The following is a 17,110-nucleotide window of genomic DNA, read 5'->3' on the forward strand; positions in this document are numbered from 1 at the left end:
CCCGAACCTTCTGAAGCAACAGTCAAACCCCCGCAAATTACCGCATGGTGCAGCGAGCCCGATGAAAAGATGGAGCCCACCGCCCCTGGCTGGCCTGGTGAAAACTGGTCACAAAGTCCCAGCCGAGAGACAAGGCATCCATGAACACATCGAGTGAAGGCTCAGGTAGGTGCCAAGGTACTGAATCCAGAAAAACCTGAAAAGGAAGCCGGTGGCGCAGCAACTGACGCAAGGTCCACAGAGGCCGTACCCAGCAATTGCAAGAGAGGTGGAAGGGACATCCCTGAAAGATCCAAAACAGACACCGAAGCCAGACCCGACTCGGCAGGTAAACCAGCAGGGGGAAGTTTCGGGCAACCTTCCGAGTGACCTGGGATCTCCCCAGAAACAGCTGAAGATGGGACAGCAGCTGCAGCAATGCCTCCAGGGGGAGAGACATGGTAATGGTCCAAGAGTACCACACGAGGCCCCGCCAGGTCAGATCCTGGGATGGAACCAGATGGGACTTCTTCCAGTTCACCAGGAACCCGAACCTGGCAGCTAGAAAAGAGCCACACCCCTGGCGAGCAGACTAGCAGACCAGCTGGGAGCCCACACCAACCAGTCATTGAGGTATGCCAAAACCCGAACCCTTAGCAGATGCAGACAGGTCACCATGACCCGGGTAAGATGCGTTAATACGCGAGGTGCCAGATTCAAGCCAAAAGAAAGGCAACGAAAGCGGAAAGCTTACCACCCCACAATGAAACCTAGCTAGTCCCTGAACCTAGGAAAAGTCAGGACGTGCCAAGGTGCGTCACAGAGGTCCAGAGACGCCATCCTACAGACGACAGTAGTGATCCGAAAGGAAGGGCAAAGAATCCAGGGGTTTAGACAGGACAAGTCCAGAATGAACAGCAGATCCACACAGTCCCGTTTTGGCACTGGAAACAGGCAGGAAACCCACCTGAGGAACAATGTCGTTTCGACCACTCCCAAGCGCACCCACTCCAAGATGACCCCACAGCGCAGGGGAAGAAGCCTGGCTGCCAGCCCCGAACCCTCAATAGGAGGAGAAGCCGCCCAACGCTACCACAGCCCGGAAGAGACGACTTGAAATGCCCACGAATCGTTGGACCAGGCGTGAACTAACAGCGCAAGTCTCCCCCCCAATCACCCCATTAACGGGGCAACACGCAAAAGGGCCAACACCCCCTTACGAGAAGCTGGTCAACGAGCAGAGCGTGAAGCTGGCCAACGAGCAGAGCGAGCATCACGCTGGCCAACGAGCAGAGCGAGCATCACGCTGGCCAACGAGTAGAGCGAGCATCACGCTGGCCAACGAGTAGAGCGAGCATCACGCTGGCCAACGAGTAGAGCGAGCATCACGCTGGCCAACGAGTAGAGCGAGCATCACGCTGGCCAACGAGTAGAGCGAGCATCACGCTGGCCAACGAGTAGAGCGAGCATCACGCTGGCCAACGAGTAGAGCGAGCATCACGCTGGCCAACGAGTAGAGCGAGCATCACGCTGGCCAACGAGTAGAGCGAGCATCACGCTGGCCAACGAGTAGAGCGAGCATCACGCTGGCCAACGAGTAGAGCGAGCATCACGCTGGCCAACGAGTAGAGCGAGCATCACGCTGGCCAACGAGTAGAGCGAGCATCACGCTGGCCAACGAGTAGAGCGAGCATCACGCTGGCCAACGAGTAGAGCGAGCATCACGCTGGCCAACGAGTAGAGCAAGCATCACGCTGGCCAACGAGCAGAGCAAGCATCACGCTGGCCAACGAGCAGAGCAAGCATCACGCTGGCCAGACGACGCAGGCTCTGAAGGAAGCGCTAGCTCAGAAACTGGCACCAATGGCCTACCCCAACTGGAAGAACCCCAAACATTCCGAGAAGCCTAAGAACGGCCACCACAGAACCAACAAGTCCGATATAGGACGACAACTAGACGAGGCCGCCTGCAGAAACCGATTGACAGCAGTCTCTGCAAACAGCAACGGATAAAAAAAAAAAAAAAAAAAAAAAAAAAAAAAAAAAAAAAAAAAAAAAAATTAAAAACCTAAGAGCCAGGGCCCAAGCGGATTCCAAGGAGAGAGTGAGCACGGCCTGGCGGCACGCGAGGCGAGAAGCTAAGAACAGAGGAACTGCCTCCCTGAGAATCGGCGCAAATGGCTTCAACAGTGCGGCTGCCGCCCGAGCCGCCGAGGCCAGCGCCCCAGACAAAGGCCTGGCACTCAACGCCATCACATCCTCCCCAAGCCAGTCCGAGGACAGCTCGAGAAGGAAAAAGCAGCGCAATACCGAGGCCAAATGTCCTCAAGCACGCAAGTCCTCAGCTACCAAAGACACCAAAAAGGTGTAAACTGCACGTGCAGCTGCACAAGGCCCACATCTCGAGGAAGCACAAGGGCAAACAAGCATGCATTAAGGTGCTTGAACTCGCCCACCAAGGTAAATCTGCAGAACGGTAGCAGCCTCCTGCCATTCAAGTGCGAGTCCGACAAAACTTATGCCATGATCTCTACGAAAAGAAAAGGCAGTCTGCAAGCCAGGAAGACTCCAGAACCTCATAACGCACCCAATACAGGGAAGAAGAACCGAACTCAAACTAGGACGGATTCATCACAGAGGCAGAATCCAGGTCTTGCAGGAGGTACGCCGCAAGAGCCTCCCGAATCTCTTTAGGCGAGATTCGAGGCAAAAAACCTCTGGAAGGGGCCAAGCAACCCAAGGGAACCCAGAACTGAACCCGGGGAGGAGCTGACCCCAAATCACTCATACAGGGAGGGGGGGGGGGGTTAAGAAAAGCCCTCCTGCAACAACAAACCCTGAGAAGAGGGCACCAAATCCCAAACGGGATCAAAGGTGGTCCAAGCCTCTCCAGGTCAACTCCTCCCCAACCCCGGGATCCTCCAAACCAGGACCCAGGGCAGAGCCGTCCTTCACGCCCTCTATTCCTGAAGAAAAGGCAGAGTCCAGGAGAAAGGTAGCAAAGAAGGTAGTCTGCTGGTAGGACCCAGAAGCCTCGGCAGGCAGAGCAGGCTCGAATGCCTCTGTCCCCAACTCAAAGGGGCAGCCCCTGAAGCCGCCCGAGTCTTATCAATTAAACCTTGCCCCGACTCCAAACCCTCAGAACAATGCCAACTGGGGAAGGACTGGGAGGCGCGGATTGAACCAGAGTCAACGCGACCAACGCCCCTAAGTCAGGGTCGCTATAACCAAAACGGGCCAGCCTCGGGGCATCCAAGTGGGCAACCAATCTAGTGCATTATAGCAACCTAAACCGGGCCTGAAATGCGGATGCCACCAGTACCCGAACCTCAATGTCAATAGAATGGGAAAATTGGAGCACTAGCAGAGAACATGTCTTGCAAGACTCTGGGTCAAAGGTGTTGTTGACCCAACAGGCAGCATGACGGAGGAAAAAAAGGTGACTGTCACCCTGAGACAAGGGCACAGAGCAACCTTCAAACTCGCACAAGGTGAGCTGGAACTCTGAAGACGCATCCATCAGTCTACCGAGCCCTGACAGGGTTTTCCAGGCCCTGCAGGCTGATCGCTACGGGAAGTCCCAGCAAGGTGCTGTAAAGCCGGTTAAACCCAAAAACTAACAGATGAGCTAAAGCTGAACCCCTGCGACATGTCCAATCACAGGCAGGGGCCTAGATAGAGGAGGGCCACAAAAATACCCTAGGTGAACCAATAGTCAAACGAGGCAGACCACCTCCAAGCAAGGAAAGTAAAAAAGAAAACCCCCACAAAAGTACGTCACCAGAAGGAACAGGAACACAGCCGCAGTGTTGGTAGGCAAGCTGTGCAGCACCTTGCGCCCCTACCAGCAACAAAACCACTTCCTACCCAAGGCCAAACAAAAGACACGAAACCCCAGCTGGCCCCAAGGGCAGGGTAAATGCCAAGCAGCAAGAATCCCCTATGGAAGTGGAGTCCCGAAGGCACTATGCAAGGTAACCCTAGGAACCAAGGGTAGTACTTATAAGATGCTTAGGGAAGGTAGCCCTAAGTGCATGCAGCCCCAGTACACTGAAGTTATACTTGGCCACTGCACCACAAAACAGCAGAGAACACCAGTAAGGCAAAACCCTGCCAAGATATTGAGGCCAGAGTTGACGACCGCCCCAGATCACATCGGCCAACGAACTGGAGGTGTGAGTAGCTTGTGTGGGGGGTTCGGGGCTCCCTCCTCCCCCTCCCGAGGACAGGAGGGCTGCGCGGACAAGCGGCGTGGCTGCGGTGTATGAAGTTTACTTGTTTCCTTGGGTGTTGGGGGAGTTCTGCCTCTGTTCAATTTTCGGTTGCAATTTTTTAAGTGGGGTTTGTTTTGTTATGCCTACCTTCTGGGTGCCTAACCCTGGTCAATGGCAGACATGGAATGCCCCCAACCACATGGGGGTTTCCATAGGCCATTGCTGCCTGTGCCTCTCTGAGGGGGGAGGGGGGGGGGGCCAGGTTCTGGCTCATGGTCCCCGGTAGGGTGAACTCCAATAGACTGATGCCCCAGACTAATATATCCCTTATCAGTTCGATAGCTCCAGAGAGCCGACGGGGCTCTCCACAGGAAAAGTATTTAACAGAATTTGTTTGCATCTTCCTAAAGATAACAGAGACCAGTCAGAAAGATTGTGGAGGGGGTCTTAAACCTCTTCCTACCCAACCTTTAATAAAACACTAGAATTTCCCACCAGGGAAGGTAGGGTTACATGATCCAATATCAATAGACATGTTTCTTGTACTGCCATACACATAGGATACCCAATTCTCACCACATAGAAATTTTGGTTTTATGCTCAAGTGTAAAAGTAGTTTCTTTATACTTGCCTCAAAGTTAACATCACTCAGTTGGTGGACAGTTGACTCTGGATTGGCAATTAAATAATTCAACATGAATTCATCATCATCTGCAGGACCACTGTACAGCAAGGGGATTCCATTACGAATGAAAACAACACCAGCACCCATTTTCTGCAGGAATTTACTTTGTTAAAAATATTATACTACAGGGTAGAAAAATTTAAATTTACTTCAATATTTTATTGTGTAATTTGTTTAACCATTTAATTAAGCAATGCAATTCTGTACTCCAATTACATTCAACTTAACAGGTAAAAATGAACAGATGCTAAATATTAATATATCATGCTGACCTTTGATCAAAACCATTACAATAAGCCAAGAGACGGCAAGTACGCTTACCTTGTTGTTCAGACCATACTGTTCAGCAAGAGAGGGAGAGTGGGTCCGCACCACCCAAGCATTAAACGTCTCGACGATATCTTCTCTTATTAATGCCAGTGTGCCCTCCAGCTCTTTACATCTTCCAGTGCACTCACTGCTGTCACCTACACAATGGTAAAAGGTTCTAGGCTTGCCACAACATTTAGAATGAGACAGTATAAAGTTAAAGCCTTAAAGAAATAGGAAAATTTAAAACATATCCATTATAAAATATAAAGCCAAGCATTCTGTAGAGCTGATCGGCAAGGTTAATTATTTGTTAACTGCTACTTTAATAATCTAGGCATTTTTTAAACCAAGAAATATAAAAATGGCAGAGATAAACTTGACGAAAAATTTCCATATGAATCATGGAACAAAACCTACTCAATCAATTCAGATTTGTAGCATAAATCAGCAAACTGCAATAAAAATCTAGAATCTTTACTTTTATGGATTTTGATTGGCTAGCTAGGGAACTATCAGGAGAAAGCGCTAAGCCACTAAGACTATATAGCATTACAAATATATCAATGGGTACTGTAACACAGTGGTCTACCTTGGGGTAAGAAATAGTAGGGGAATAGTAGATTTAGGTTTTAAAATCCGCCTGGAAAGGATCATCAAGGCAAATAGGGGGGGGGGGAGGGCCTTCGACAAGCCGCCAGATTCCTGTCCTCATCGAGTGGCCACTAGCACTTGTGGCCTCGCTGACCACTAGTGTTAGTGGTCCCTCGGGTAAATCAGGTGATGGCCTTCTGGCAAGTTCTAGAAAATGGGCACGGGGGCCGCGACCCCCAGGGCACGGGGGCCGCGACCCCCAGGGCACGGGGGCCACGACCCCCAGGGCACGGGGGCCGCGACCCCCAGGGCACGGGGGCCACGACCCCCAGGGCACGGGGGCCACGAGCCGAGGACTCCGAGGCCAGAAAAGGAGACTCTAGCTCAAGTCGACCATCTTCCAACATGTGAGACACACTTGTCTAACATTATTATTTAATCTAATCCCCGCTAACTTGTCAGGTAGACGGAGGGCAGGAAGGAGGGTAGGAGGAGGGCAGGAAGGAGGGTAGGAGGAGGGCAGGAAGGAGGGCAGACGGAGGGCAGGAAGGAGGGTAGGAGGAGGGCAGACGGAGGGCAGGAAGGAGGGCAGGAAGGAGGGTAGGAGGAGGGCAGACGGAGGGCAGACGGAGGGCAGGAAGGAGGGCAGACGGAGGGCAGGAAGGAGGGCAGACGGAGGGCAGGAAGGAGGGCAGACGGAGGGCAGGAAGGAGGGCAGACGGAGGGCAGGAAGGAGGGCAGACGGAGGGCAGGAAGGAGGGTAGGAGGAGGGCAGACGGAGGGCAGACGGAGGGCAGGAGGAGGGCAGACGGAGGGCAGACGGAGGGCAGGAAGGAGGGTAGGAGGAGGGCAGGCGGAGGGCAGGAAGGAGGGTAGGAGGAGGGCAGATGGAGGGCAGGAAGGAGGGTAGGAGGAGGGCAGATGGAGGGCAGGAAGGAGGGTAGGAGGAGGGTAGGAGGAGGGCAGGAAGGAGGGTAGGAGGAGGGCAGATGGAGGGCAGATGGAGGGCAGATGGAGGGCAGGAAGGAGGGTAGGAGGAGGGCAGGAAGGAGGGTAGGAGGAGGGCAGGAAGGAGGGTAGGAGGAGGGTAGGAAGGAGGGTAGGAAGGAGGGTAGGAGGAGGGCAGGAAGGAGGGTAGGAGGAGGGCAGACGGAGGGCAGACAGAGGGCAGGAGGGTAGGAGGAGGGCAGGAGCAGTGCGGGAGGCCGGTGGCATTGCAGGGTGGCAGCTGTGCCAGGCAGAGGGCAGGAGGCCGGTGGCACTGCAGGGTGGCAGCTGTGCCAGGTAGAGGGCAGGAGGCCGGTAGCACTGCAGGGTGGCAGCTGTGCCAGGCAGAGGGCCACTCACCGAAGAGGACTACCACGTAGTGCTCGTCAGCCGCCAGTTGCCTGAGCTCGTCCTCGGCCAGGACCTCGAGGGAGGAGGAGGCGGTGATGGGGGGCCAGGCCAGCAGGGCCAGGAGCACACAGGTGACAGCTGACACCGCCATTGTTGTTGTGAGAGGCAGGGAAAGTGGAGTTCTGTGCTGAGCGGCCGCCGCCACCTCTCGCCGCTGCCGCCCCGCTCCACTAGATGGCTCTCACAAAGCCCAACCACCCTATTATACTACCATATATCTATCTATCTATCTATATATATAGATCCATTTATTTATTTGTATACAAGAAGGTAAATTGGGTTTATGAGAGAACATAGCATTGATGTTTTCACATTCTTGTAAAGCCACTAGCTCGCATAGCGTTTAGGGCAAGTCCTTAATCTATCAGATAATTTTAAGTAGATAATTTCTAGCAAAATTTAACTACTCAATTGTTTCATTTTATTTATATATACAATAGTTGTTACATTGTTGTACAGCCACTAGCACGCACAGGGTTTCAAGTAAGTTCTTAAACCAAATGTTCCCTGTAATACGACCCGCCAAATCGTTTAACAACCAGGTACCCAGTCTTACCTGGGACGCGGTCGGGTCAAGAAGTACCTGCTCCGCGACTAGGGGTGAAGTTAGTATTGGTGTTTAGCTCAGTCTACACACGAGGAGACTGACTAGTATCAATCGGATTCTACACATCTCCCCCATGCTGGGTACTGAGATGGAGACTCAGTCACCAGAAGAACTGGCTACTTCCCACGGCAATATTCACATGGACTCAGAAAGCCGCCAGTCAGTCGAGGAGAGTGAGTTTGAAGAAGTTATACCCAGGCAACAGAAGAAACGGAGAAGACAGGATGTAACGCCTCTCTAATGTGTGTAGAAACAGACTTAATCTGGGTGAGAAAATAGTTCCCCAGATGCTGCAACTGTGGAGATGTTCACAATGCCAGCTCGGCTGTGTGTAGCAAGAGGCCGAGTATGGATGTTCCCCGGCCGGTGAATGTTACAGGGCAGGCAAGAGCTCTTACCCAGACACCGGGAGCACAGCAGAACAGTCTGCCTCAAACAGCACCAGTGAACCGGACGAATGCGTGGGTAAAAAGAGTCGCCTTTACTTCGTCAGGCTCAAGCAACAATTAAGCAGCCACGCCACCACTCAGGACTCCGGCAGTGACTGTAACGGTGAGGGAAGTGGCTACTGTGGCTCAGAAAGAGGGCCATAATGGTATGGTCAAGGTGTGGGCTGAACTAAGAAAAGTTGGTGAGTTCCTCCGAAATCTTGGGCAGAGAATAGTCCATCGAGGCGAAATTAAACGTTCAGATGAAGGTCAAGGAAAGTCACAAAACAGTGAAGGAAAGTCAGGATATAGTGGTTGAGAACAATAATGAAATATAGAGTTATGAAATGAATTAAAGTGAAGCGTGTGTGAATGATGATAGTCTTAGTGAAAGGAAGAACTCTATAATTACACATAATTGTATTATGCTGTACACATAATGCTGTATTGTGCCTACTAATTTTTTGTTAAACTACCATTCAAGTTGTCATTGCAATCAATCTGAGCTACCTATGTGCCTTAATATACCTACAATTTTTCTCTCGTCTTTTATTTTTTTTTCTTGCTTTGTAACTGTTATCATTTTTATAAATTTTGCAAGCATTTACCTACTTAAAATTTTCTTGAGTAAGGACCTGCCCGAAACGCTGCTCGTACTAGTGGCTTTACAAGAATGTAATTACTATGCTATGTATCCTCACAATCCCAATGTACCTTCTTGTATATAAATAAATAAATAAATAAATAAAATGAAGGAATCATTTGGGTTAATAATGGACGTCACGGGACTGAAAAAATCTCTTGAGAAACGCAATGTTGCTTTTACTGGTGACGTTGGGAGGAGGTGGGAGATGTTATACAAGGTATGGTTATCATTTAGTGAACTTATTGTGGATGACTTAGAAAGTGAATTGATTAATAATGGATCACCCTAGACTGAAAGTGTTGTCATGGAATGTTAATGGTTTAAGAAACAGGGTTACAGATGTTCAATATCATTTCCCATCACATAACAATGGTGTTGTAGCTCTCCAGGAAACCGGGGATAGGAATGAAGGCTTATTGAAATTAAAAATGCTATAAAGGGTTTCACCTCTTCGCTGCAAATAACATCAGAGGGACGTTGATTTATGTTAAGAACTCCATACCAGCAGAGTTGGTAGAACCGCCGTCAAAAACGCAAGGTATAGAGAGTGTGTGCGTTAAATTATCATAAAGGGAAGGGGGAATTTATTGCAGTTAATTTGTATGTATCCAAGAACTGCTTCGACCCTCACTATCTACCTGACTGCATTTATACTAATCCTTCACTGGTCATTGGGGACCTTAATGCTCGGCACACAAGCCTTGGGACAGTGGGTAGTATTAATGCTAATGGGGTCAAGTGGTTACAGTTTCTGCAAGATCATCCAGATACCTGTCTCTTGGAAAATAATAAACCAACTCACATCAGGGAAAGATGGCTTGACTATGCCTGCATGTTAAACTCTCAGGGGATTATGGGGGAGGCTCGGGTTGTTCCGGAACTACTTAATGACCACTTTGTCTTGAACATTGAATTACCACTGCGTAGCGAGTAGATTATCCCAATAATATACTCGCTCCAAAGTTATGAAAATTTTATTCAAAATATGGGAGATTGGTATCAACAATAAACGCCGCTCTGCGTTGATAGTTTTTACGAGGACATGGTCGAGAACATGGAGAAATTAGTACAGAGGAAAAATAACGGGGGCAGGGGAAGCAAGACGCATGGACCCAAGAAATTTAAATATTCCAATGATCAGCAAGTTAAGGGGTGGGAGAGAATGCTACGGAGTGCGCATAAAGAATGGTTAAAAAATGGAATGAGGGATGAAGAGAAAAATACAATGTTGGAAGTGGCTAGGGAATGCAGTCGGGTGAGGAAGGAGGCGCGGCCGGACAGATACTTATTTATTTATTTTTATTTATTTAGTTATATACAAGAAGGTACATTGGGTTTGAGAGAATACATAGCACAGTATTTACAATCTTGTAAAGCCACTAGTACGCGCAGCGTTTCGGACAGGTCCTTAATCTAACAGATAATTTTAAGTAGGCAAATTCTAGCAGAATTAATAATATAAGATACATTGCAAGACAAAAATGAGATGAGAGAGATTAGTAAGTATATTAAAGCACATTGGTATATTAAAGCTCTGATTGATTACATTGACAGCTTGATTGGTAATTTAAACAAGATTAATAGACACCATACAGCAGATTGATAGCACATATAAGACAGCAATGATCACAATGGTAAAGATGTTCGGATTGGGTACATAAAGATTGGGAGATTGGGTAGCAATAGATACAGTGCAATTTTAAAGCAAAAGGTAAAAAACTGAGGCTGAAATTAGGTACTTTTTAGTTTTGTTTTTGAATGACGCAAAATACTGGCAAGACTTTGCTCAGTCCATTGGTAATACTAAGAACCTTAGACATATGGAAAGCAGTAAATAAAATGAGGGGTTGTAAGACCAAATTCATTGCTCACTCAGATCCAGGGAAAGTTGCTAATGAGTTAGTAGATTAATGGGCTAATGCTGCTGGTATGGAGTCCTTACCTGAAGACACGAGTCACCATTGAGTCATGGGAAAATATTAGAAATGGAGTAACTTTGTGATTTAAATACAAGATATGTAACATGCATTGAGATAACTCACGATGAGCTACTGGATGCTATAAAAAGTGGCAGCTCTACTGCTCCGGGGAAAGATGGAGTAACGTATGACATTCTTAATTATTTAGCCGGTATGAAACCTAGTACCTTACTTGATTTGTTTAACATGCTATAGAGAGGGAAAGTTACTAAGAAAATGGAAGGAGGCTGTCATCATTCCTTCCATGGCTGTCATGGAAGGAGGCTGTTATCAATAAGTCAAACGGAGGCTACAGGCCTGTCTCCTTAACATCCTGCTTTTGTAAAATGATGGAAAGGATTTTGTTAAATAGGCTACTCTACCTTGTAGGTGATAACATGTCCAGTAATCTCTTTGGTTTTATCAAAGGCACCCCCTCCCCGCTCAGCTCGTTGTCGCCGTGTGGGGGCTTAGTGGGCGGCTGTCGGAGTGTGATGCTCCTTGGGACAGTCCTCTGTCCTTTTCTAGCCTTGTGCTCCTGCTGCTGTCCTCTCCAATTCTGCTGGGCATCTTTTCCTTTTCCTTCTGTTTCGTTTTTCTCCCCCCTCTTCACCTATCTGCTTGCCGTTTCCTGCCGACCTTTTGCTCGTTCTGGTTCTTCCCTTGGACTTCTTCTATTTTAATAATAATAATAATTTTTATTTAGGTAAGGTACATACATAAAGAGATTTTACAAAGTTTGTTGGCTTTATAGATAGAGCTAGTACATACAATGCCTAAAGCCACTATTACGCAAAGCGTTTCGGGCAGGAAAAACATTAATGACTAAAGCTTAAAACTAATGGGTAAAAAGAATAAAATGTGTTGAGAACAAATAAAAATAGAGGTAAAAGAGGGGGGAACATTGTTGAAAAAGCAGCACAAATACAATTACAAATTATTACAGAAAATTACATTCAAACAGCGTTGATTTGAAAAAAAAAAACATACATGGGTTGACAACAGAGGGGTAAGGTAGGTTACAGGGAATTTATTAGGTATAGCTTCGTTTTTAACTTAAACTGGTTGATTTTGACGCCCGGGTGCTTGAGGAGGCATACTCTTGCACCCGTAGAACTGTAGTACCCGACGTCGAGAGCGAGGGGAACCTTTTATCGTCAATCCCCCTTTCGTCTCTGAACCCGATCTCGACGGACTGTCGGTTTCTTAAGGTGGCGTTTGTGGGGCGTATACTCACGACGCACCCCTAGGAGGCCCCGGCAAGATCGGCGATAGCTTCTTGTTGGGTGTCCTGCCTCTAATTGTGGCTCCATGGTGGGTGTGGGGGCACATTCGTGAATGAATTCTTCTTTTCGTAATGATGATAACCCCTGTTTCGGCTGCTTCTGGTTTACCTTCTCAGGCTCGTGGGGTGGGCGACCAAGCCCCCGAGTCGGTCCGTATTGGAAGACCGGGCTCTGTAGCCTCCGCTGCATTGGGCCCCGACCTTGCTCCTCCTTTGGCCTCTCTGACTCCTTCCCCTGGCTCCCCTCCCTCCTCTGTGGTTGGGTCGAGCCCCAAGCCCCCAGTGGTGACTACCTCGTCCCCTGGCGCGGCTCCTTCTCTAGTTGTAACTACTGCGCCTTTTAACCCCTCTCTCTCTGGGGGTTCTCACCGCCGTCCTCGTCACGGCCGCCCTCGCTCGATTCCTTCCAGTTCTGCTACCTATCACGCCTTGTTTGGTCCCGCTTCGTGGGCCAAATATTTTGATCTCCTCCCTCTTTATTCTGCACCTCCTGACGATTTCTCCCTCCATCGACATCTCGTTGATTCCGTGGATGCCTCCATTACTTTCAACCCCACTCGTCTCGGTACACGTGTCGTTGCTGCTCCATCTCAGGATGCAGCTTCCCGCTTGGCTGCCTTATCCTGCCTTGGCGAGACCCCTGTTCGGGTCTCGAAGAACGCTCAGTTGAATGCCAGTGTTGGCACTATTTTGCTCCCGCCCCATGTTGCGACCGGTGTTCGGGACCTGCGCGACTGCCACGACGATATTCGACATATCCTTGCTGCCCAGGGCCATTCTATTCTCCAGGTGGACACGTTTACTCGTCCCCCTCGTGGTAGTCGCCGTCAACCCCTCCGAGTTGTGAAGATTACCTTGATGGTAGGACCCTTCCACCCTCTGTCATTCTTGCTGGTGCCAGGTGCTCTGTCCAGAAGTACATTCCTTCTCCTCGGCTCTGCAACAAGTGCTGGAGGTTTGGGCATGGTGCCCTCCGCTGCTCTGGGACTGTCTCTCTCTGTCCTTTGTGTGGTGGCGAAGGTCACTCTAAGTCGGAGTGCACTTCTCCCCAGGCTCGCTGCCTCAACTGCGGTGAGGCCTGTCATGTTCACAGAAAATGGTACCATCCGTTTTCTATGTGCGGCGGCTGAGACGCCAGAGAGAGAAAGAAGGTAAACAAGAGAGCGTACAGGACGCCCGCCAAGCTTGGTAGCTACTAGTCATGTAATCATATTAAGTATTAAAGTCAGTAACCAAGTCATGACTTTACATCAACCCTACAACCAAGACTTCCTCAGTAACACACAAACACCACAAGGCCCATCCTGCCTTCTCCCGTGCGTGTGTCCATTACAAGCTTGAGGCAGCCGTCCTCAACTTGAAGCACCGGGAGCGTTTATCTTTTCCTGAGGCGAGACGCCAGGTTCGCTGGCTCCCGCCTTATGCTAATATCTCTTATGCTCGCGTGTTGCGCTCTTCCTCTCCTCGTCCTTCCCGCCTTCCTCAGACTCACAACCGTTTCCGTGCCTTGGACCCTGATGCGCCCACATGCCCCCTCCTCTGTTCCTTTGGGTTCTCTCCCGAAGGATCCTCCTCCTGGTCCTCTGTCTGGGGTTCCCCTTCCTTCTACCCGGTCTGCCGTGTCTCCTGTGTCTTCTTCCTCGTCTCCCTCCGTTCCTCCTTCCCATCCTTCCCCTCCGTCTCTTGACTCTCCCCGCCGCCTGTCGGTGCGGGCTGATGTCCATCGCTCTCCAAACGGCCGTCATGTGTGCTCTCGTTCAGCTTCTCCTGTTGAGACGCTAGAATCCGTTGCCCAGTACGTGGTTGCTGGAACACCTGTCTCTTTACGTCAGAAGCGTAAACCTGGCTCCTCTCCTTCCTCCTCCCCGGCGGGTAAGAAGGTTTCGCTTTCTTCCTCGGCCCCTACTTCTGCCTCTCTCGCTCCTTCCCCTCCCATTTCGGTGGTTGCGCCCCCTGTTCCTGCTATGGAGGTTTCTTTAGCCCCCGCTTCCCTCTCAGTTGCTGCCCTTGCTGAGGTACTCTCCCCTCTTTTCTACCCCTCCTCTTCCTGCTGCTGTCCTTGCCTGCTCCTCTCCGTAATTGTCTCCTCCTCTTCCTCCTCCTCCGGACCCCGCCCGCCCACCTTTGATCTGTTCTCCCGTTTCCTTCCCTCCGTCTTTGCTCAGTTTACCCATGCCCCCTAACCCTGACTTTGCTGACCCTGATCCCGACCCTGATATTCTTTAACGTGCTCTGTTGCTCTTTCGCCTTTGTTTCTTCCTTGTTCTCTGTTTTTGTCCTTTCTCTTCTCGTCGTTGTCCATTCTTCAATGGAACGTTCGAGGTTATTACGCTAATTTCCTCGAACTCCAACTTCTGATTTCGCGGGTTTCGCTCCTTTGTGTCTGTCTCCAGGATGCCGATGCTTGGTGCTCGTCCTGGTCGTTTTCGTGGCTATTTCCTTTCTCTCCCCCCCCCCACCAGCTGTTGCTGGGGCTTCTAATTCTTCTGCTCTTTTGATTCGTGCTGACGTTCCCTTTGTTCCTTTACTTTTTCCTTCACCTCTCCATTGTTCTGCTGCTCGTGTCTTTGTGGGGAAATGGTACACTGTTCCATTTATCTCCCCACGAGTGTCCCGCTTTCACTTCCTGATTTGAAACGCCTCCTAGACTCCTTGCCGGAGCCTGTGCTCCTGCTGGGTGACTTCAATTGTCGTCATTCTCTTTGGGGTGACGTTCTGACGAATACCCGGGGTCGCCTTCTTGAGCCGTTTCTCCTCTCTTCTTCCCTGTCTCTTCTGAATTCTGGTGAGCCCACTCATTTGGACTCTCAGGACTCGCACCCTTTCTTGTCTTGATCTTTCTCTCTGCTCTTCTTCTCTTTACTTAGATTTCACGTGGCAGGTTCTTGATGACCTCCATGAAAGTGATCATTTCCCCATCCTTGTTTCCTTTTTCTCTTTTCGCCCTTCCCTCTCTTTCCCTAGGTGGCAGTTTGCTAAGGCGGACTGGACCCTATTTTCCCTCAGTGCTACTCTCTCTGACCTCTCCCTTCTGCCTCTCTTTCGCGCTCTCCTCCTTTTTCATGACACTGTCTTCAACGCTGCCCTCCGCTCTATCCCTCGCTCTTCCTCCCGGGGTCCACGGAAGTGCGTTCCCTGGTGGAATGCGGACTGTGCTCGGGCTGTCCGCTGTAAGCGTGCAGCCTGGAAGAGGCACCGCCGTAGGCAGACGACCTATTCTTTTCTTTTCTTTCGGAAAGCGAGTGCGGTGGCCCGTAGAGCCATCCGTACGGCTAAACGTGAATGTTGGGCATCTTATGTCTCAACAATTACGTCCGAAACCCCTCTGGCCCAGATCTGGAAGCGTATCCGCAAGATAGCGGGTAAGTTCGTTCCCGATGTTTCACCGGTCCTTCACCTCCATGATACTCTTGTGGCGGACCCGTTGCAGGTCGCTTCCGAACTGGGTTCCCACTTTTCTTCTGTTAGCTCTGGTCTTCATCTTCCCCAATCTTTCCTTCTTCATAAACCTGTCCTTGAGTCTCGTCCTTTAGATTTCTGCACTCATCTTCAGCTTCCCTATAATGATCCCTTCTCTCTCTCTGAACTTCGTTCTGCCCTGGCCCTCTGCGGTTCTACGGCGGCGGGCTCCGATGGTATTCATTATGAGATGCTTCGCCATCTCCCTCCGAGCACATGTCATTATTTACTGAGTGTATAATCGGATCTGGGAGTCGTCGTCAGTCCCTGAGGACTGGCTCGATGCCGTTGTCCTCCCTGTTCGCAAACCGGGGTCTCTGGGTACTTCCCCTAAGGACTTTCGCCCTATTGCTCTCACAAGTTGTGTCTGCAAACTCTTTGAACGTATGGTTAACGTTCGTCTGATGTGGTTCCTGGAACACCATCACCTCCTCTCCCCTTCTCAATTTGGTTTCCGCAAGTGCCGCAGCACGACAGATGTCCTGGTGAACTTGGAGGTCTATATTCGTACTGCTTTTGCTGCGAAGACCTCCGTTGTTGCCGTCCTTTTTGACCTGGAAAAGGCTTACGACACCACTTGGCGTTGTCATATCCTATCTCAACTTCATTCTTTTGGCCTTCGTGGTCATCTCCCTCTTTCTCTGCAGCTTCCTTTCTCGTCGTTCCTTTCGGGTGCGCCTTGGTACCGCTCTCTCTCCCTCTTTTCAGCAATACGAAGGTGTGCCCCAGGGTAGTGTTCTGAGCACTACTCTTTTTCTGGTTGCCCTCAATGGTCTTCTTTCCTCTCTTCCTTCTGGTGTCTTCTCCGCTCTCTATGTCGATGATCTTACCCTTTGTTGTCAGGGTGATGATTCGCCTCTCCTTCAACTTGCAATTGATGCCGTGTCGTCTTGGGCCACAGATCATGGCTTCAAGTTCTCTACTTCTAAGACTTGTGCCATGACTTTTACGCGGAAACGGGTTGTTCTTCGTCCCTCTTTGTCCCTTTATGGTCATCCCCTTGAATACAAAGATTCCGCGAAGCTTTTGGGGTTATTCCTTGACACACTTTTGTCTTGGTCTCCCCATATCTCTTACCTCCGTTTTGAGTGCTCTAAGGCCCTTACCCTCCTTCGGGTCTTGTCCCATACTTCTTGGGGGGCAGATAGGCGCACTCGCCTTGCTTTACATTCCTCTCTCGTCCTGTCTAAGCTCGATTATGGTTGCCCTGCTTACTCGTCTGCTTCTCCTTCTACTCTTCGCCGTCTTGATGCTTTGCACCATACTGGGTTGCGCCTCAGTTCTGGTGCCTTTCGTTCGACTCCTATCCTTAGCTTGTATGTTGACACTGGCTTCCTGTCTCTCCAGGACCGCCGTGATCGCTACTGTCTTCGCTATCTTGCGCGGTCCTTGCAACATCCTTCCTCTCGCCTCTGTCGTGCTTTAACTTTTACCCCTCCTGCGGTTCCTGTTCCTCTTCACCACCTCCCTCTTTCTGTCCGGTTATCTCGCCTACAGGATTCTCTTTCCGTTCGTATTTCTGATGTTTCTCCTCGTGTTGTTCCTTCT

The 17,110-nt window shown here is 50.1% G+C and overlaps 1 protein-coding gene across 1 annotated transcript in view; it reads right to left on the bottom strand.

Moving 5' to 3' along the window:
* Nucleotides 1–7,360, bottom strand: part of LOC123763228 (thioredoxin domain-containing protein) — a 28,492-nt gene extending 21,132 nt beyond the window's left edge. Inside the window, exons 1-3 of the mRNA XM_045750305.2 lie at nucleotides 7,129–7,360; nucleotides 5,200–5,345; nucleotides 4,825–4,968 (exon numbers count right to left, since the gene is read on the bottom strand). Coding sequence (XP_045606261.1) covers nucleotides 4,825–4,968; nucleotides 5,200–5,345; nucleotides 7,129–7,270 — 432 coding nt within the window. The 5' untranslated portion in view covers nucleotides 7,271–7,360. The remainder of the gene's footprint in view (nucleotides 1–4,824; nucleotides 4,969–5,199; nucleotides 5,346–7,128) is intronic.
* Nucleotides 7,361–17,110: the final 9,750 nt, after the last annotated feature.

Source organism: Procambarus clarkii, chromosome 49 (assembly GCF_040958095.1).
Source record: "Procambarus clarkii isolate CNS0578487 chromosome 49, FALCON_Pclarkii_2.0, whole genome shotgun sequence".
NCBI lineage: Eukaryota > Metazoa > Arthropoda > Malacostraca > Decapoda > Cambaridae > Procambarus > Procambarus clarkii.